The sequence below is a fragment of the Rhyacophila brunnea genome, unplaced genomic scaffold (assembly GCF_057557595.1).
Source record: "Rhyacophila brunnea isolate RB1 unplaced genomic scaffold, BYU_Rbru_1.0 scaffold_1, whole genome shotgun sequence".
Taxonomy (NCBI): Eukaryota; Metazoa; Arthropoda; class Insecta; order Trichoptera; family Rhyacophilidae; genus Rhyacophila; species Rhyacophila brunnea.
The window spans coordinates 62,677,169-62,700,907 of NW_028232751.1; the positions used below are offsets into that span (position 1 = coordinate 62,677,169).

Here is a 23,739-nt window from a genome sequence, read left to right on the forward strand (position 1 = left end):
GCAGTTGGTATTAGTCAGTTTTTAAAATAAAGCAAACCATAATAGTGAAAGTAGACTGTGGAGTCTGACGCATACTTTGTCAGTCTTTGATACTGAAATTTCCCAGTGAAAAATGTTTTTAGCTTTAAAAAAACTTGACTGATTCTGAATAGATTTTCATAAATTTACCAGTGAATTTTTTTTTTTGCGACAGCTTATGAAAAAGCTCTCGACTTAGATTCTGAACAGAATTTATTAACCCTCGCACACATGAATATATTTTGTTTTTCATTTTACTAAATCCCGGTAATTAATTTAAGTATAAACTTATGTACATATTAGAATTAGATAGGCATATTTTATTACTGTAAATTCATTTTCAAACTGTGCTCTAGAACAATGATTCTTAACCTTTTTACATCCGCGGCCCACAAAAAAATCAAAAAATGTTTTGCGGACCATCAACATTGGAATAAAATAATACATATTTATATTATGTACACTAATTTTGAAACAATTGTCGAAATATAATATAACCCCACTTCAAATGTTGGAGTACCATCCTGCTATGAAACGATTTATGACTATATCGTCTCTGTTCTGGCAGAACACACTAACTGGAGAATACTAGTTTTGAGTAATTTGACTTTGAAGTTGTTAAAATGTTTGAAATAATGGTCTATCATGTGAGTTTATTAAGTAATCGTAAAAAGGGTGACTTTTAAATAAAGATTTTATTTATTAAGGTTTCCAGACGGTAAAGTTTGAAATAAGGAACATTTTGGTACTAACTCAATATGTAATTTTTTCGAATTAGTGTCTTCTGCCAGAACAGTGACGATATGCAATAGTGTCATTTATTCCGAAAATGACTTGTTAATTCATTGTGAACCCTTGTAGATGCACGAGTTCTGAAAGATATTTATTACTTGAAATTTAATATAAGCTTTTAAAAATGGATACTAACTATTTTTGAACTGCAGAAAATTTTTGCTGCCCACCCGCGGACCACTGGTTAAGTAACTAGGCTCTAGAATGTATAGTCCAGTAAGACATATGACTTAACAGTTAAATATTCCGATTTTCCAATCTGGAATTCTCGAAAAATCAAATGTTCTTTTTATATTAATGAGTTTGTTAATTTACATTATTTTTTTTAAATACATATACAAAGCTCCTAAAGTCATTGTGAGATGCGAAATCCACCGTGACAGTATGCGAAACACTGATCTCTGATTGGTTAGAAATGCCTCAGTGACAAAACATACTTCTCTCAATACAGTGATATTTGAGAATCGTTTTTACATTGAGGCTACTCAATCGTAGAAAATTTTAAATTGCTGTATGGGGGGAGGGGCAAGCACACCCAATTTACTTTTTTTTTAATTAATTTTATTTCAATCAGGACATTTAATTATATTCATATACAAATATACAATTGTTATGTTTTATTTTCCTTTATACTTTATATTGTCATTCAAAATTCCTGTATTTTTGTCTGTATAACTATTATTGTTAATTTTTTTGAATGATAAATAAACATTCTCTTTGTTAATTCTACAGTTATGTATTTGTAATATTGATTCATTTTGAAATGATTTCATGCTTGAATTATTGAAATTGACTTTGATCAAGATTGTTGCCACGCTGTGTCACTTTGAACTTCAAAACATATTTTGTAGTAATTGTATTTATATGTAAAAAAATATTTTACGCTGTACCTACTCACAATCTTATCACTTATTCAAGTGATGGATACCTGAACACGCCTTAACTCTGTCTAATATTATAAATTTAATCACGTATCATAGAAGGATCTCTAAAAGTGATAAATCCAAATAAACCTAAACGTAATACTATACTTATTGAGGAAAACGGTATTTAACTATAAAACAAATTTTCAGTTTTGATCACTAGTTATTGAAATTGAAAGTGTCTTAACATTTTTATTGTCACCTTGTTTCTAACTTGTTCCAAGGACAAAATGAATGTGACATTTTTAAATTGCTATCAGTCATCACAAATGTGTGTAGTTTTGGCCATTTTAAAATGGACATTTGTATATTTTAGGCCAAAGTTTCAAACTCTTTCTTCCTCAACACTACATTTCAGTGCCCTTTACTGTACTGAGAATTCCTCGCACGTTCTCATCTCAGTAAATCCACCTCTTTCTGTCTCGCTCTGCTGGGGTACCCACCTTGTCAGGATCTTTGTTGCCGTTGTCTAGCAAAACTCAAACTTAATAAATCGGACTCACAATAAGTTAGAACTAGGGTGACGATATATCAAATAGGTACAATACTGAAATAACATTTCATTTCTACGAATAAACAACGAATCAACGATTATGACCTTTTCTTATTTTATTTATGTAAAGATTTGTAATTACTTGTAAATGCAGATATTTTTGAAATGTAAACTTTTTTATTGTTGATCAGAAAAAAAGTTGAAACAAAACATATTTTGTTATTTTATTTTCCCAACATCCTAATCCAGTTAATGCCTATTCCAGACCAAGATACATTGGTTCGTCTACAAATGAGCATTGTAAACAATCTGTTAAAAGGTTTTAGAAATCCAGATGGAAATGTCTGTATTTTTGTATTCCAACGCGGATGGAACACTTGGGATGTTCTTGGTCTGGACTAGGTTTAAGGCATCTTAAATTTGTGAAAAACAACACATGTTCTGAATGCTGATTTTATTTTTCAGAATATTATACAAAATTTAACAAAGGTGATAAATTAATTAGAGATACAATTGATTTGCCTATTACATTATAAAACTTAATACTAGAGAAAACGGAAAACAAACATTTTCCTTTAGTCTCGTAATAAAATTATACTGAACAATAATTTTCTTATAACAAACAATTAGTATAATATGTCAATATTATTTCGCCGGTTTCATTTGAAAGTGATTTATAAAATGCGAAACTATTTATCTAAATTCTTGACAATAATTTTGATGAAGAACCAAATTAACGGTTATTTTCTACAAAATTGAATTTAGCACATAATCATGTATCATTAAAATATACAGCATCTTTTGACATTTTTAGGAAAATATTTGGAAATTAATGTTTGGTGAGTAATATTGTAGATCAATGCAGAGTGCAAAGTAAGGTGAATTGTTTATTACTACATATTAATTAGAATATACAAATTTGAACTGTGAATATGATATATCCCTTAAAGGTCGACATGTTCATTGAAAAAATTGCTTTTTTGGAATGTCTCACAAACCAACAATAATAAATACACCGATTGCGGAAATCGTATTTTGATGTTCCACATCTTTGGCACTATTTTCTAAGTAACATACATAATATATGAATACATTTCATAGCTGTGTACATACAACATATTGAGGTCTAGCAGAAAAAGTGATAAAATAGAAACACAAATACCATAATTCTAAATGAAAAATAAATATGTTTAAAGTCCACGATGGGCGAGTGGCTAACATGTTGGCCTAAGTCGTGGGTGTCAGGTTCGAATCCCAGGTTTGGAAATAAAATGTTGTTTTTCAATGTGTGTTTGAACTAATGAGTATGAACCTAAATGTAGGTTGAGCAAGTGGCTAACATCCATTTCTTGTAAAAACAAAAAATTGTTAATACAACCTGCACTCTGTGGAGGCCTATAATATGATCTTAGGATCAAACATGGTTAAAATAGTAAACAAAATGAAAATTTCAAGGTTTTGAGTTAATGATGCCATTTGACATAGAAACACTTTTCTTAATAATTCAATAGTTAAACATTTTTTCAATGTGTCAAATCAAATAACTCTTTGTATCGATCTAATTCTATACAATAATTTCTAGATTGATTCTTTATTTAAATGTAAATGTTCATTGAAAATTGATAAACTCTATTAGACTAAATCAAGGATTTTAAATTTAAATTGAGTTGTTTCGGTAGATGATTCTATTTTGTCATTGTTTCTGCAACCTTTAGTTGACGATACTATGTGGTTGCAAATTTAGGTACGTTCAGTAGTACTTTCACATACATATCAAATAATTAGAAATGTCAATGGCAACACGTAATACAAACTCATATTAATAATCATTAGAAAAGCATAATTTATTATCGGTTAATATTGGCCGATGGATGTGATCAACTTCCGTTTTTGACTCCATTTTTCACAGGAAGTGTTTTTCAAGTTTTTTCAAAAGGAACTGGGTTCGACAATAATTGATGTACGAACACATGGTATAAAAGAACTTATAAAATGAAATTCTTCCACAAATGTAATATAGGATGCAATGACTTTGCATCTAATACCCTCAATTATTTAATTCATTAGTTCAAAGTTAATTATACACAAAACAAAAGTTCATTATAAAACAATGGAAAATACAATTATTGTTTTTAAAAATGTATAAATTAGGCACAGCATAAAATAGGCCTTAAAACAACCTTTATGAAATAGCTTAAGGGGGATCGTTATGCCAACAGAGAACCTAGCGGAAAAATATGAAGCTTGCAATTTGAGATTTTTTTTTGATAATTAATAATTTCAACTGTATTAATTAATAAATATGTATGTGAAAACATTAAAAAGGTTTTTTTTTCTTAAGTCAAAGATAAACTTAAATAATAAAAATTTTATTTTAGAAATAAAAAGAATTTCAAGTTATACACATTTATTTTTTTATAAAAATCGATGTTTTTTAAAATGAATATAAAAAATATTAAAACGTTAGTCATTAGTGAAAAATCTAAACGCTAAAAAATTAAAAACTTAATATACTAAATTTTAATAATAAATAATATGACCATACAATATAATGTAATAATAAGATGTGACCCTGCAACAAATTCACTTACTTTATCTTTGACTTAAAAAAAAAACCTTTTTAATGTTTTCAGATATATATTATTTACACATTGACTGCTGACTAGATAATTACTTTTTAATTACCACATTTAAATAGCATGCTAATTATATCGAATGTCCACCTAACCGTTACGCGCGTCTTTAGCGTCCAATGTATTAATTAATACTGCAAGCTTCGTATTTTTCCGCTAGGTTGTTGGCATAACGATCCCCCTTAAATGGTCAATAAAAAAAAACATTACACTAATTTTTGTTATCATATTATGCATATTATTATTATTTTTGGAATAAATAGAATACATTATGAAAAATGTCCTACTTCCAAAATATATATTTTTTAAGTATATCTAAGACTTCCACCAACTATGACAACCTCTGGCCTGACGATACAATGCAAAACTTTCTAGTTTAAACCATTTTGGGTAAAGTGAAGATGTTTCAAATTTCACTGCATTGTGAATTTAAAACAATTCCCATCAACAACATACAATTTATTTTCGTTTTATCAATTTCAACACATTCCATCTTCCCTTCATGATTATGTTACCGTTAAAATGCATAATACCATGAAATACCTGTTTCAAGTATAAATTAATATAGAAAAACTGTTGGAAGTGTAATAAATAAAAAGATTTATTACGTACAGTTTCGCATATTAAAAAAATATAAATTTTACTCTATTCCAGACGAATTTATTGTAGTATGTTTATAGTTTTATAGAAGATTTTTTTGAATACGTCACTTGTACAATTGATTTCACGTCAACTCAAATATATTATGAAAAATTACCATATCTGATCATATGAAGCTAATTTCCAGTAACCGATCGTTTTTAACTTGCATGAATTGTAAAGAGATACGCATTTAATATTGTGATCTTGTATAGAAAAAAATTGTATGCAGTGCCTTTATTTTCAAATACTGAATCCCTCCCAGATCTGAAATACAAATCAATGAATTGAAATGCTGTTTTTCTTTACGAACGGTTGAATCACTATTTGGCATCTGCACACACTCTAGAGAAGCGTTTGCCTGTTGTTCATCGCTATGGCAATTTTGGCACTTAATAAATTCCCCTATTACAGTAAATACAGCTGCCAGAATAGGCCTTCAAAAATGAAAAGTGTGTATATACTGATATTTTGTTGCAACGACATAAAATTTCATGTGAATATGAAGACGTTTGCAAGAGAGCAAGCACTTGCAAAGGCCTGTATACATATTATGTTAATAGAGTCAAAATGAAAAGAACCTCTCACAACCAAAAAGATTGGATTTTCAATGATATGAAGTATCTATTTCCAAATACCAATAAGTCCACAATTCAAAGGTTGGGAATTTTGTTCAAATTCACTGGTTAATTTTTTCATTGATATTTTCAAATTAGAACAATAATATGTCCATTTTTTGGGCATATTAAGGCATTATAATAAATATACATAAAATGAAATTAGACATATTAGCATTTATCTGCCTCACAAGTAATATTATAGTCTGTGGGTGTGTGCGCTTAGTAGCGATCTGCTGAACTTCAGGTACCCCTGCACTTTCAGGTGTATATCTATGTCCCCGACCCACGCCTATATCTATAACACTGCACTGCACTATAAAATGGCAGCTAAGATAATGGTTCTAGAATAATCGGTTTCGGTTTTATTTTTTTCACATGCCACTGAAAAGTTTTGGAAGTTACAGATCATTACATATTGTGTGAATCACACGTATTTTTTGTTAAATTTTGACAATATAAGAACTTATCAGTTTTAGGAAATAGACATGTCATTATTTTCTCAATTAGTTTAATAATTATAAAAATATGTATTAAGAAAAATCTGGTTTTTAATTATCAGTAAAATATATTTAGATAAATTATACTATACACTTAGAAGTTACAGGTGTTTCATGAAGTATTTTACTAAACACTTTAACGATGATCCATACATTATAAAATATAAGGCTAAGAGCTAGAATATTTACAATATTTTCTTTTATCTTGCTATGAATAACTTATACATTATATTGATGTTTTGCAGTAAAGAACCGTTAAGATTTATGAAATTATGGTGAACCATTTTCAGTGATTTTTTGCTTTCATTTTTTTATTGTAAATGTAGTTAAACAATTCAATGAAGCAGTCAGTCTTAATTGACATCATGATACCAATAGGCTCCCACTAAAAAGCATAATGAGGTATTGTATGTAATTAAGTGAGTGTATCGTTATAATTAAGATATCTATAGACATACAATCAAATACAATTTTCTGAAAAATTATCTTTGACAAAACACAATTACAAGAAATAAATTGCTTTATCGATGATTGTAATCGACTTCTTGTCAAAATAGTACCAGATGGGCTGTATCAATTTTAATTGAAATCACTAAAGAATTAAAAAACACTATTAATATTATGTATCAACCCAACAAATATCATCACAGGATGGCAGCTCGCAATTATTCACATTTAAATACAATTTTATTTTTATTTCTGTTAAAAATCCGTATCGAAAGAAATAATTTACAAAAAAGTATGAACGTTTTAGACACGTAGTTTTTTTGTATTTATCTTTGAATTAGAAAGATATAGTTTTGTTCCTAGTTTCTTGTTAATTCTACGATATTTGAATTATTTATGTTATCAGCTGTTTTGGGGTATAAACCTAATCTTTAGGACAGTAAAAGAACTAAAATCATCTCCTATTATTTTTAGATACATATTAATTAATTAAAACATCTTTAAATGTAATTTCTCAATGAATTGTATTTAATTATATATCTCGTAATTCCACCTCTAGATGTCTTTAGTATCTAGAACACTAGGCCTCGAGATACACAGAAAATCGACGCAACCTCAACTTCATATGAACTAAAGAAAATCAAAAAACGCTTTCCATGAACTAGCATACAGGCGCGATCTATTCCATAGTCAAAACACTGAACGGCTACGCGTGACAGAAAAAATTTTCATTAGTCAAAGTAGCAGTGATATCACCAAATATATATAAATAGGTGAAAATTATTGAGTACATCTACCATACATATCAGATATACAGTGCCTGAAATAGAAAATTTCACAAACCGCGCCCGTTGCAGTCATAAATCAAATTAAAATCACCTAAAATTGTAGCAAAATAACACAAAAGCTCATTATTGCCTGTAGAAAGGGCCTTTATGAAATGTCATAAATATTATTTTTATACCATGCGTCAAACAAGTTTCATATTAAACTTTAAGGAAAAAACATAAACAATTCAATTATTCAAAATGCATTTTTAATTTTTTCATGAGTCTCAAGAATTCCACGAACCGTAGCCGTGTTCTGGTCTGCTCTCGTTCATTGCGAGCCCTGCAGATATACTGAGGCACAGTGTAAGCTGTTGTTGGAATGGTTTTTCTCAAATACCTGTGTAAAAAGATATTATGCTTGAAGCCTTTGTCGTGTTGAGCATTAAACAACTCCAGCTGAAAGTGACTACCACGACACATGCTACAAATTTAATTGAGAGCACCAACGATTTTTTCTCCAATCAACACCGTTGAGTCAACTCTGTATGCCTCAGTGCATTAAGTAACATGTGTTTTGTGAATGTTAACTATATCACATAAAATTGACGAGTAGCAGTTGCGTCGATTTTGTATGATCACAGAGAAATATCATGAAACTTTTACCCCGTTCATTATTTTTATTATTATGCATATTGTATTATTATTATTATTTATTAAGGCCTTCACTCATAGGCGACTGACTTTATTTTTGTATATAGAATACGAAATTGACTTCCAACAAACAAATATTAAAAACTCAAAAAGTATGTGTTTAAATCATTTGATTTTTTGAACATTAATACAAAAAGGATACTTTAATATGATTTAAAAGAAAACAAAAATATTTAAAGGGAGATATAGAGAGGTTCAAATTCCTGAGGCGGATATACGGACCCATGAATGATGGTGGGGAGTGGAGAATTAGGTATAACATGGAACTATACCGCTTATACCAAGATTCAAAACTCTCCACCTTCATAAAATTCCAGAGGCTGAACTGGGCAAGCCATGTCCAGCGCATGCCTGAGTCACGGATACCGAATAAGATCCTCGAAAGAAACCCAGGGGGGAAAAGGTCAGTGGGAAAGCCAAGCACACGATGGGGTGACAACATTACAAAAGATGCCAACCAGCTGCTAAAAATCATGAACTGGAAAAGACGTGCGAAGGACCGTTCCGGCTGGAGGACGGCGGTGGCGGAGACTAGGGCTCGACTTGAGCTGTAGCGCCATCGAAGAAGAAGAAGAGAGGTTGAAAGTACAATAAATAAAAACTTTCGTTTATTTTTTTTCAGAATTTTAAGTTTAGTGCTAAATAAAAAACTAATTACGTCCTAAAGATTTTAAAAACTGCTTGTATTATAAAGTCTAATCTATTTTCGTATCCCGTTCCCATAAAATATCTGAAAATTATTGACAAATGCTGCACTTTTCGCATTTCTAGCAATAAGTGTAATTTCGCAAACTGTCTGTCCTATCCTGTATCTAAAATCGCTTCAAAGGTTTGTAAATATAATAACAGATGTTTTTTTTTGCGATATAAAAAAGGTCAATAACAATGGTAGCAAAGATTTTCAAGTGCATTCCATTTTAAATTTGGTTGAAAACATGAATACTTAATGGTTTTCTATGCAGTGAACTATTTTAATAAATATTGGACTAAAGATTCAATCAACAGCTCAAACTGAAAATTAAAAAAAATTTAAAATATGGTACTATTTTTTTTTTACATATTTTTAAAATCCAATATTTAATTCTGGTTGGTAAGAATTGCTGCTATTAAATATACTCACTCTGTAGAGAACTTCTTTCTAAACACATAATACGAGAATTTCTCACGTTCGGTAATTATGTAATGGGTTAAAAACAAATACTGTTGTTTTTAAATGTAATAGTATCATTGGGCAAAAATACACTGGGTCTCAAGAAAATAAGATTAAATAATTACAATTATTTATCTCAAACTAAACATTTACTTGACCCCAAAGTTCAGATTTTATTTTCCTATCGTGCTTGTCATTTTTTTGAACCTTACAAGAAAGTTTACTAAACAATAATATTATAGTTATAAACAATAAAAATTTCGTAGAAATAACATTAATACACAGTTCATTTAATTGATTCATAAGCAATTTGATATGTACATAATATTATTAGTTTATTCTTAAATCATAAACAAGGAGTCCATTCAAGCATTCGTTTGAGAAAACGGGTAACTATAAACTTGGGACTTAAATATATATAGAGGTGAAACTATTGCAATTCAAATAAGTTATTACATTCATACAATATTCAATGATTATATATGTTTTTAGTATATTGAAAAATGATTAAACAATATGCACATAGTTTATTATAAGAGTTTTGGATTTCAATCAAATTGTTTTTGTCACTTCTTTTTGATGCGGCTGGAAATCCACTCCAGACCAAGTAACAATCTGTAACAATAAAATTAATCTTATTAGGGTACATTGCAAACTATATCACTCAATTATTTAGCAGTATGGTTCTAGCTCACCCCTAATTTATCAATAAAAATATTAATCATTAGTAAGCGTCCACAACTTTGTCCGTGTGAAATACAGAAACAAATGTAGACAGATCGCGAGTGTAGAACTACAGGGTTCTAAGGTAATCCGCTCACGCAGAAACTAAAATCTGATGAATTGGTTGGTGATGGAAAACATAAACTGGCCAGTGACTAATGCTCCGCACACGCCGCTACTGAAACCTAATAATCTCATAACCTCAAACTGTCAAACCCATTGTCTTTCCTGCTTCATTCTAAGGTTTTTCCGTAATATATTCTTCCGGAATATTCTGGCAGCTTGTAATTATACAGGTAGGAGTATTTCTCAACATCCGCCACACATTTTAAATTTAAAATCGGTTCGCCCATCTCTAACTTTTGACGTCTTGACTTGTTATTGCTTGTTTAGTTCAGTGCTACCAATTTTGGTAAGAAAATATGATTTTTCATCAAATCTATTGATACTGGTACCCATGGCCCCGACATCCCGAAGCGGACCCCCAGACTAGGATCTTTAACAGGCCCCCTTACCTATCGCTAAAGATAAAAGCAGTTTGACGCTCTACAGTAGCATTTTCCAAATGGTGTAAGCAGTAAAATTAATGTGTATATTTAGTGTTTTTTTGTCTATTTTAATTCATATATTTGAATTATGGAGTTGTCGAGTATCGATACACAATTATAATTACATCATACAACCACATAATTTAAAATAATAGCATTATTGAAGATAAATGGCGGCGGATAAACTTTTTTTACTATTCAAGAGAATTTGTGATGTGTGTTTATATCACTTATATGGTAGACTCGCCACGCCGGTCCCCCAGGCTAAAGCCCTGCTAACCCCCCTTTGTGAGGACTATGTTGGTACCACTGTTTTTTATGGGTGACTGGAAGACTAGCATGTCGCGTCTCTTCGGTTTCGGTCGCGGACGTTTTGAAACTGAGAGATTCCAGTCTTATCAGCGAGCCGCCATTGAAATACATTAGCTAGGTACTGGAGTTTCAGTTGAGTCTTTTTTGAGTGTTCACGTGAGCGGATGGGCTTAGTGTTTATTTTTGATGAAACAATGACGCAGCTTAGAATTCATTGTTAGGTTTGTTTTGTCAAAAATAAACACTCATATCCTTGTAGTATTAGGCTTGCGAGATATCCACAATGTGGAACACCTCATAATGTTGCAAATTGACATTTAATCGATTTCTTGGCGCACGCACGCTTCTCAACCCATGCCTCACCTCGTATTGTTGAAAGTGGAATATTTTCAAAAGTTTTCTTTTGAGATATCGAGAAAATATATGAAAGTCTACTAAATTGGTATCGACAATAAACATGCAGATACACACTCCAATTTTTTTATTAATATAGATTGATCTTTTATGTGGACATTGAAAAATATCCATGTTAACTCAAAATCATATTGTGCAGAATTGAATGGTGTTTTGTATTCATAGACATGCAAATCTTAATCAGTTAATATCTTGGTATGTAGCTATGTAGGTATATGTAATATAACCAGTAAGTACCTATGGCAATTCAGATCCTGTAAAATAGTGTAAAACTATCAGTGGCCAAGTTGAGTAAATCGACACAAAGGACCTACGCAATTTCTTGTAAACTCTGCATACCTAGGTACTTGTTTTTAACATTAGGCGGCCATAGACGGACAGTTCTCGTAACAGGTTGAACATGGCACAGACAATAACAGTTCAATAACCGTACGTTAGTGGCCACACCACAAATCAGTTTAACTACACCATTTAAATCTGTCGAACTGTCAACAGACGTGCCCATATACGTACAGTTATTGTCTGTGGCAGATCAAGTGTCAAAAACTGTGGAGGTTATGTTCACGGAGATCATACACAGGGGTACCTACCTAGTGTTAAATTAGTTTTAAGTACGCTATATTGAACGATATTGATTTTGTTAGATTTATTATGATTACAATTTATTGTTTGTGTAAATATATGTCCAGATTCTTTTATTTTGAATAAATTATTCATAGTATACTAATTGTTGTTTTAATAAAATATAATTAAGATAAAATACATACGTATTGTTTTATTTAAATCAGGGTTATATACATTAAATTTATGTAATATGTTTTATTCAATCACCAAAACAATTTACTTATTTTGCAAGTTGGCGTCTGTTTCCATGATACCTAGACATATTTTTGTATTTAAGTAGTGGAAAATATTGTTTGCGGTACCTAGTTGACACTTCATAATATTCGTAATTATATAATATGAGTAGCAAAAGAATACGCAACAAAAATAATATACTTCTTATCGAACGAACTTAGAAGATTATGACAGAACTGTCAAAATTTGCCGCCAAAGCCAGCTACTCCTACTTTACGACACAGCTAGCTAACGTCACCCGAAAACTTTCGGTGAGTTGAAATTCCAACAGTTTTACAAAAACACGGGAGTGGGGGGTCGCTGGCAGTTTGAACATAGCACACATCTGACAGGTCGAAAACTGTCCGTCTATGGGCGCAGCAGTTTATCTACCAAAGATAACTGTATGGCCGCCATTACTATTAACTGGCATGTTCAACCTCTTACGAAAACTGTACGTATATGGCCGCCTATTAGGTAGGTGTATCTATGTATAATGAGGTCTCATTTTAAAATGATCCTTTATTACCAATAACTATATGAAAATATTGATAGGTAGGTAAGTAGGTTTTATTGAAGTTAAGATTTTGTGACATCGTATTATTTTGTTTAATTGTGTAAAAATAATTTAACTGCTTACAAACAAATATCATTTTAATTTGATTATGCATTTAATCAAAACTTTATAAATTGTATTAAATATTTTTCTTCAATTATTTTAGCGTATTTTATTGTAATGTAAATTACTGGCAAGCGGAATAATTTTTTTTTGTTACGCCAAAGGATAACTTCTAACGCGCGTACATAAGTACACACACTGATTTTTTTAAATGTGTTCCCTATTAGTATTGTGGTATTTGCTTATAGCCAGTATTACCAACTGTAATATAATTATATCCCAAGTCCTATAGTACCTACCTATGCCAAAAATACTACAATTTTAACTATAGTTGTATATGTACTATAATTATCTTTTAGATTTTAAATAAAAATGGTATCGCGTACATTGTTTATAAGAACACAAATGCACACCTTCGAGGGAACACTGCTCCAGAGCTGGGATGGGGCACATGGAAATGATTGGTTTGAAAAAGAGTGTTCTCACCCTTCTCCTGTGAGAGCGCAGCACGGTTGTATATGCCACGGCTGTCTTTTAATTGCCGTCAATTGTAGTTGTTGAGATATTTCAGCTGCCTTCATTGAACCTTTAATATCCTGAAAAACATTCATATTAATTATCTCCCATTTAAATCGAAATTACATATATTAAATTTTATGAGCATTTATGGGGTAATGCAGCTGCAAAAGAATGCAACATAAATATTCCACTGCCACAAATATAATACAAATTTTAAATACATATTGTGTGATGATGAATGCAACAGAGCTAATTTCAAAATCTATTTATTAATTTATATATTATATATTCAGTTTGCAACAAAGCAGTAAAATTAAAAACAAAATAAATAGATAATATAAAAACTCAACATATATGTAATAAAACTAATAAGATTAACATAGTGTAAATCATTAGAATAAAATGTATTGGTATTTATAGCGATAAATAAAAAGAAAAATGGGTAAAGATACAAAAAAACGGCACCATAATTCACATTTTTTAATGTAAAAATAGAAATATACATATGCTATACCAATTTATACCTTGTAAGACAATCAAAAATTATTACTATATATTTGTTTCATTAAAACTAAACACAGTAATAGAACCAAGCGCAAAAACAGCGGTTTCAATTGCTCCAGTGTCCTAACATAACTTACTAAAGAAACCCAGTTACTGTTAATTGTGTTATGTTTTAGATCTCAATTAGAAGATGTCAATGAATAAATTTTGGCAAACACTACTGTCTCATTTGGTTTTGTCATCGATACTCGAATTGAATCATGTTTATTTTGTTATTGGTAATGAAATATTTTTTATTATCGTGTCATATTGTATGAACTGATACTGATGTTAAACGGACAATTGAAACTAAACTCAAGGAGGAACTCGACAAAATTCACTGGGATATCGTCAGCCATTGTCATTCTACACAGCAAATATGTATTATGCTATAAAGGAACTGCAAGCTGACGCACAAGGGGTGTCGGGTTTATTATCCATAAAGCATGGAAAGACCGCATAGCTAAATTCAACTACTCATCTGATTGGCTAGTTTGATCATTCGAATCAACAGCAGATACCAGTTTCAGCTTCTGCAAGTGTATGCTCCCACACAGGGCTATCCCGATGAGGAAGGGAAAGGTTTATACGAGGAAATTGAAATGCTAAAAAACAAATGTAAATACCATTTATCATAATGGGAGACAACGCGCGAATTGGATCTTACCACCGAGCCGATGTAGTGGTCGGACAATTCAGCCATGGTCAAAGAGACGGCAGAATAGACATGCTTGTGGATTTTGCTGAAAGTGGCAGTTTCCAGAACATGAACTCATTATTCAAGAAAAGGCCATCCCGTAAATGGTCATGGAGAAGCTCAGCAGGAAGGACCAGTAAGATTTGACTACATCCTAAGGTCCCAGGAAGGACATTTTTTAAGACTGTACAGTACTTAATTGATTCAATACCGGCAGCGAACACCGAATGGTGAGGTGTAGTGTGCGTTTCCATATCGCTCTCGAAAGATCTTACAAGGCTGAATTTCAGAATAAGCTGAAAGGTAGACTTGCGGCCAGGCTGAAAATGTTCCTATCTCCCTATCAAATGCGGAAAGTATCACCAGTAAGTAATATAATAAAAGTCCAAAAAAGCAACGAAAGTTGGTCAGAGACTGCACTCCCAAAAATGCTTTCGACAAATACATTAAATCTAATAAAGTAGTGAAGGAAAAGAAAGAGTCGCATTTAAATTGCTATAATCCTGAATACTATACCCTTTGCAAAACCTTCCGCAAAAACATTTTACTGCCAGTAAATAAGGTTGAAATTAAACTATTGCGACAATAACTGTTTACACACAAAAATGCTGATTGTCGTGCCAATCTCATTTTTCAAGCATCAGCGAGACGCATATGTTGTTGTTGCGTGAATATTTTGTGTGGTGAGCGACGTATTTCATAATTTTTGACGCCAGAGTATGCAACCATCGTTTTACGGCGCATGCGCACATTTCGCGCAAGTTACAACTATCGCATGAAAATTCAGAAGCCAATAAACTTTTTTGATCCATGCTTGCAATCTTGTAACTTACACAAGTGTTTATATTTTCATTTTATTTACTGCCAGCAGTAAATCCATTCATCTTTAAATGTGCTATTATGCTACTCAGAGCTAACGACAGGTAGGTATTCTTTTTACGCACTGCAATAAGGCCTAGATAAGGAAAAACTAGTAATTATTTTGACAAAATGCTTCTATTTTGCATCAATAATTATTTAGTTACTATCATTAAAATAGGGTATTTAGCATTATCATTCCTGATATGACGTTTCTGTTTTCAAAACCCGATAAATCTACAATTAAATATTTGTGGTAAAAAACATGTTTGTGTTCTTTTTATATAAATAAATATAAGCCAAATGAAGTTAAACATATTACTTACCAGTAAGTATAGAACAACAGAATAACAGTAAGTATAGTAAACATATTACTTACCGGTAAGTATTTGTTTATAATCATTTGGATTAACCAGTTTCTGTAAATTAATATTTTTTTCATATGCTTCTGGTGATTTTTGAATGTTATAGTTCAGTGATGGCGAACCTATGCCACTGGTGGCACGCGAGATGATTTTGCATGGCATGTGAATGTTTCATTTTGAAGAGAAAAAAAATATTACTACTTTATATAGGTATTTTAAAAAATATTATTTTTATAAAAAAGTTTTACAAATAAATATAAACTTAAGTACTTACATACTTATATTCTCCTATACTTATATATGTAATATTAAAAATTAATGACGACATAGCCATGCGTATTTTCTTCGGTTTTTCATATTATGTTTATGTACCTATCGAGGCACAAACGGAAACGACGAAATTCATGCTTAAATAATGACAAATCGCATTGTATAAAAATTGCAGGCAAATCATTTTAAAGAATAATCATTACGTTTAATGGAAGTATACGATTGCGGGGGATCGGGGAATTAAACATAAAAATATACAATCAACAAATCTTATGAAATTAATTATCGGCAGTCATTCAAATATAATAACTGCTTGTTATTTTACCTCAAACATAATCTCTAAAAATGGAAAACCGCTCAGTGATGGAGTATATAATATAAAATAAGAGTGGTTTAAATGCTTCCACGATCTCTTTGAGTAATTTGAAAACAAGGAAAAAAATATTCATAGAATAAAAGATATGCCTTCATCTAGAAATACGGTAAAAGATCTCCATAAAAAAAACTGCTTGGCACGTCGGACAGTTGAAAAATATTATTTGGGAAATTTTGGCACCCGTATGTAAAAAGATTCGCCATCCCTGTTGGATCATATTATATAAAATTACAAACAAAAAAATATGTGCATATTTTTTGATATTATGTGGACTTATTTGTAAAATATATGCCTCTCTCCTCCAGTACTATATGCAAACTACAAATTTAAATTTGGCATTTAGACAACTAACCTGTGTTATTATTTTATCATTCTGAGGGTAATTTTATAGCCGCAACTCAAAATTCATAAATTAATATAAAATACATAATGTTAAAAAATATTATATAGGTATGTTATATGAAATATTATTATTAGTCAGTAAATTGAAATGGAAACATATAAAGTATAATGTAAGTAAACTGTACACATGTTTATCGTGAAACAAAAACCTTCGCAAAACAAACGCTATAATCAGTAATATTAGTCGCAGCAGTATGAAATAAATACCTCAAGGTAAATTCTAAGCACATAATAATTTTAAAAACTTAACTGAAACCTATTTATTTCAAAATAAATTTAATACATATAATAATGTGCAGCACTATTATTTTTATAACTTAGATCCACTACGATCCGTACACACATACTGTGTATATTAAAATGTATGACTGCCTAGACACAAACATTAAATTGCAAACACACTTGAGCTAAAAAGTATTTATATTATAGTAGGTACTTAATTTCAAAGACTTGAAAAACTAAAACTAACCTGCTATTAGTGACGCCAATTGAAATGTGCAAAGCTAGTTGAACCATATTGGTTCAAATATTTATATACATCAGTGGCGAAGGGTGGAGGTAGGCTGTTAAGATCCGCCATAAATAGTGTACATTAAACTTTTTCAGACATACATATTTGTTTTCATTGAAATAAGACTACAATTTACAGATAGTGTTGGTTAGATTTTAAAATTCAATTAAATCCTGAGAAACCAAACCATAATAGATAATAGTCAAAAAATACATGTCTATCTATAAAATATCTAAAATTATGCAATTAAATCATACATAACTTTGAGTATTTTATAGATAGAATAATATTTTTTATTTATTCTAGTTTGGTTTACGCAGGGCTTAATGAATTAAAAAAATGAACCAACAATATGTCTAATATGTAGTTTTAATCCAACGAAAACAAATAACTATGAATGAAAAAGTGTGCACAATTTTGTCGTATTGCCCAAATTAGACCAAATCTATTATGGTTTCGTTTAGGCAGGGTTTAATTGATTTTTAAAAACTAACTAACACCATCTGTAAATTGTAGTCTTAGTTCAATAAAAACAAATACATATGCCTAACAAAGTTTAGTGTGCACTATTTATAGCGAATCTTAACAGCCTACCTCCACCCTTCGCCACTGATATACATTATACATATGAATGAGGTAAACTTAGATAGGCTTTCTTTTAACCTTTGGTTCTTTCCTCGTTGTGTTTTTATGTTTCTATTCTTTACTTTTGACGCCCATGATGCCCGAGCGGCTTACGCATCGGCTTATAATGTCGTTGGTACCAGGTTCGAATCCTGGGTCTGGCAAATACACATATTGTTTTTCAATTTGTGTGTGGAGTCAGAATATGAATCTAATAGGTTGAGTAAGTGGCTAACATCAATTTCTCGTAAAAACAAAAATCTGTTAATACAAAGCTCTACTTTATGGAAGCCCATATGATCCTATTAGGATCGGACATGGTCAGAAGAAGAATTCTTTACTTTAATAACTTATTATTGTTTCCAAAAATATTAAAATCAAGTTGTCAACATTTTGAATTAGTGCAATGTTAAAATAAATCAATTGAAATTGAATCCGCATTATTTTATTCTTGACGTTTTCTCCAAGAAATTTTAAAAATTGTAATTATAATAGTTTGTAACCTGTTTATTCGCAAACACTAGCAGGCATGCGTGGCTCAATTCTTCGTGTGCCAGCATTCTATGGAGTTCCTCCCGTGACACAGTCAACCGGGCGCGGTCTGTTGAATCGATGACCATTATAACAAACTGAAACCAAGAAATAAGAATGAAGTACCATAATACGCCACAGTCCTATACGTCCGTACATTGTACTGCCAGTTACACAGTGATAGCTTTACCTGTTTGATTTACATGGATGTTTGGAGCGAACTATATTTACATACGAAAAGTAGGACAATGACACAACAATATAGAAAATGAACTATGATACATTATTGTTAGGTACCGTGAATGTATTCATCATTTAGCCCTCTAAGAAGTGATAATCTAGGAAGACTTGTGATATTGGGTTTAGTCGAAGTTGGAAAGGACAAAGAAGAGCTTCTTTCAGATGGACGGACCAAATGAAGAATGCCACAGGTTTCACACTGACAAAACCCTGTGTGTTGCTGAATGCCGATAGAGATGGAGCCAAGAAGTGGAAAGGGCCAAATTATCTTAGTCTCAAGAAAAAAACATTCATAATAATGACTTATTTTTTGAAATGCTTGTTATGAAATATTTTTTTAATTTCGAGAAATCTAGCATTTTTTTCTGTCAACTAGATTATTTTCTTACCTCATCTAACATATTTTTATCAATGATAGTTGGAATACCGATAATATTTTATGACCAAACATTCTATAGTAATAGTAATTTTTCCTCAATGATTCAATATTGTGGTTTACATTCATTACACCACTCCCAGGAAGAGTTTAGTGGTACATCACAACTTACATAATATTCAATAAAATAATAAGGTATATTATGTACTGCTATATTGTATCAATGTTTTTTTCACACATGACACGGCTAATGCATAAAAATAAATGAGATATAATAGCTACATTTCACCATGGAAAATAATGTTTCGTGTTGACTGTTCACTTTCACTCACTAAATTATGGTGAAATCAGCCGCATGATGACCGAAAAACAAACACAAAAGAAAACCTTCTAAGAACTCTTCTAGATGGCGACAATGTGTCCGAGAATGGAGAGCAAAACAATGTTCAATCAACTCTACGTGCATAAGTAACATGTGTAAATTAGATATGTAAATAAAGTTAATGAATTGCAGTTTGTATGTGGCTATTAGATCTCTGAAGAGTATTACCATAATAGACAAGGAAAGAAAACAGTTCAATACCTCACTATTTGTATAATAAGTTGTCCATGCAGCTCTCAAACTTTGTTGACCGCCCAAATCCCACATCACGAATCTCAAATTCCTCCATTGGACTTCTTCTACGTTTGAACCAATCGTGGGGCTGGTGTGAACGGCTTCTCCTAGGAGGAGCTGGTAAAGTATAGTCGTCTTCCCTGCATTATCGAGACCAACTAATACCAATTTGTGTTCTGAAATTAAATTAATGTTAACATTTGATTAACTATTCAGACCTAGAATCTCACTTTCCTAACATGACCAAATGCCGGTTTTTCAACACATGTACCTATGCTTTATGCGCTATTATCATATGTCTGTGAGAATCAATGTCTTCGCCGAATACACAATTCATTATCATGTTCGCATCATAAATGTTCAATATATGGTGAGCAGACGTGTGAGTTGAAGGTTGAGAAGGGTGAGGTGTAATCAAAACCATGCGCTTCACATGACTGGTACACGTTGTCAGGACACTTACTACACTATTATATCGTATCAAAGGAAAAAGTATTGATATTGGATCAATAGAAATTATCAATATTAGTAAGATAAGCATATTGAGGTAAGTACCTAACATGAATTCATTATTTTACATTTAAAATAACGGCCCACAGACATGACATTCTTTTATGCAGGCTTTCATTCAATTAATTTTGTTTTATACAAATATATCCAAGATATGAAAAACAACGACACATCTGTGTTTACACTAGCTATATTATATGGATGAAAAAATGACATTTATTTGTAAATGGATAACAATAATTAGTATACATTGTTTATACTCACTCATTTATACACAGCTGTTTATACTCTAAATTCTAACCTTAATTTCATAATATAATTGTGAATAATTATTAATCAATTAGCATAGTCATAGAATCATTAAGTTGTAGGTTTTTTTAATACACGGGTTAGTTTAGGTAACTATTTACATTACAATATTATTAAAAAAACAATTTAATGAAGTATTACATATTTAAAATACCTACTTTCAATTTTAAGTAGGTATGTAGGTGAATAACTGAAATAAATAATATGGGACAAGGCAAACCAGTTAATATTGCATACAAATAATTATTATATAGCTACACAGGGTTTCTAGGAATAATCATTGATTTCGAGAATACATTCCTAACACAAATAATACATAACAGATAAAAACTAATTATCAGTTAGTCATATCAAAATATGTTTACCATACTACTTTCATTTGATGATTATAATAGCGTTAGTTAGTTGTGCAGTGTTTGTTAATGTGATCAATAAGGGAGAAATGATTTATTTCTATAATAAAGTCCAATGATTTACCTTCGTTTCCAAACAAACTCCATATCCTTGAGATAAGCAGCCCCATGTTTACTATCTAAAAAAAATAGCCTAATTATTTTACACGACATACAATGCAACGTTACTAATAAATTAAACCATATTGAGGTATTTAGGTTTTTCAAAGAACACTCTTGAATGATTCATTTGGTAGAGGTTTGTTTATTTGTAATTTAATAAAGTCTACGACTACTTTCTAACATAGTATGCGACTACACTTTCACAATGACATCGCCATTGATCAAATTAGATGTGTCTAGGGTTGTTCAAATTTGAAAAACTATCGATACTTTTTGACCGATACTTCAATACTGGGTATTGATACTTCTTTCCTTTCGATGCGACCTGATCTAAAAAAATAGTTAATTTTCTATCGATATAATATTTGTTTCTATCTATTGCACTATTATTTTGTTGGGCGGATGTAAAAAAAACCATTCGTGGACAAAAACCTTTCCATACAAAGACTTTTTTTTCAATATTCTAATATTTTTTTCGGAAAAAGTTTTGGCGCACAAGCCACTTTGATTTGAAACGAAACTTGCAAACATCGATACTTTTTTTCCAATACCGAAACCAATATTGATGCATTTTCTTTTGAACATATCCCTAGATGTGTCAATTCGCGAGACAGTGATGCCATGTAACAAGATTACAATATTTCCAATGTTACACCACTGCAAAAATTCTTTCAGGGAAAATTATAAAGGTTACGTAATCACCTCGGTGAAATAATAATATATTATTAATATTTTACACGAATGACATTGTGTTCTGTCATAAAGAGAAATAAATTTATTTTTCGAAAAACTATTTTACTATTTCAATCGATAATATAAGGAGCTGAAAGAGATCCATCAGCAGATGTATTTAGGAGTACACACCAACGTAGCACAGTGGTAAAAGGACACAATTGGACAGTCGGTTGACCATCCACCAGCTAGACAGCGTAATAAATTATTGAAACGGCTGTATGCGTGTAGCCTTCGGCAAGCACATTTTTCAATGCTATCCGTAGCTACATGGAGTATTATAAATTTCCAAACCAGTGCACGAAATGGAAAATTTTACAAACCGGAGTTCTCAATATTTTTTTAGAAAATATCAATAAATGTTTATCTAATTTGATATACAGGTAGATATTATACAAAAATAAATGAATACTTACAAAATATATAAAATTAGGTGAATTGTAATAAGTACCTGCCTACTTTATAATAATTCACGAACCGGAACAAAATATTTTGACAGGTCAATAATCTCGAGAATTTCACGAACCGGAACTGCGCTCCGGTCCATTTCGAGCCCTGGTCAAACTCTACCTATTGGCCACCAGTGCGTCACTATATAGGCAAGAGCATGTTTTGCATTTATTGCCGTCCACACAGAGTATAGTACCTACCTAATGATAAATCCTTTTCCCGTATTTGAAGGCTTCAAAATTATATAAATAGATTATCTACAACGTTTCAGGAATGTCCAGGATTCTGCTCTGAAAATACCATAAAAATCTCCATTTTGACCTACGCTGAGCATGTGGGCCCTTAACAGTCAGATACGGGATATTAAATATTTAGTTTTTTTAGCTTCCTGCAAAATTTGTAAAAAGTTACTTACGGGATATTGACATTAGGCATCGATATACAATTCTCGTAGGTACTCGTAAATATCATGTCGCATCCACTCGCAATGTCTGATACCTATAATGACTGCATTATTATTAGATTTTTGATACCAATCACAATCAAATTAATGTTTTTATTGAATCTAATAAAATTGTAATATTACTGTCTGCAATGCTTCATGAACAACGCGTTATTTTTTTAATTTCAGTGCTACACGGTCATCTAATTTTGGTAAGACAGCTCACGGTGAATAAGTACTACAATATGTACCCACAAAAATAGCACTTACGTCAAACTATAACTTGCGTCAGTGATTTCAAAGAAACCAACAGAAGGTTTCACCTGGAAGAGGATTCACCATCTTTCTAATATACGAATTAGGTACCCAATGTTTTGAACAACCTACCTACAGTAAGTAATAATAAGTACCTGTGTATCTACTTTTACATATTTTGTAATCTTAACATTGGAACTATAAGACCTTGTTCAGATGCCGCGTGTCCCATTAAGTACTAAAAATATGCTCCGCCCATATAACGCGTTGCATTTGGCAGTGAACAAACTAGGTGACGTAATGTATTTTTTAATCGGCATAAAAAAACAAATGCGAGTGCAAGAAGAAAGTCCGACAACTCAATTGTGATACACCTATGAGATTTTGTATTTCGCGATAGCTTGTAATAGGTATGTATTCTCGGCAATTTACAAATTAGGTGACATAATTTA

At 31.2% G+C, this 23,739-nt stretch overlaps 1 protein-coding gene across 1 annotated transcript; it reads right to left on the reverse strand.

The window, feature by feature from the left end:
- Positions 1–8,108: 8,108 nt before the first annotated feature.
- On the reverse strand, positions 8,109–21,642 carry Arl5 (ADP-ribosylation factor-like 5). Its single transcript, XM_085947947.1, has 5 exons — positions 21,371–21,642; positions 20,042–20,250; positions 18,815–18,940; positions 13,633–13,742; positions 8,109–10,308 (listed from the first exon to the last, which is right to left on the reverse strand). The coding sequence occupies exons 1-5, from the start codon at positions 21,414–21,416 to the stop codon at positions 10,260–10,262; spliced, it is 540 nt and encodes a 179-aa protein (XP_085804073.1). The 5' UTR covers positions 21,417–21,642; the 3' UTR covers positions 8,109–10,259.
- Between the last annotated feature and the right edge of the window lie 2,097 nt (positions 21,643–23,739).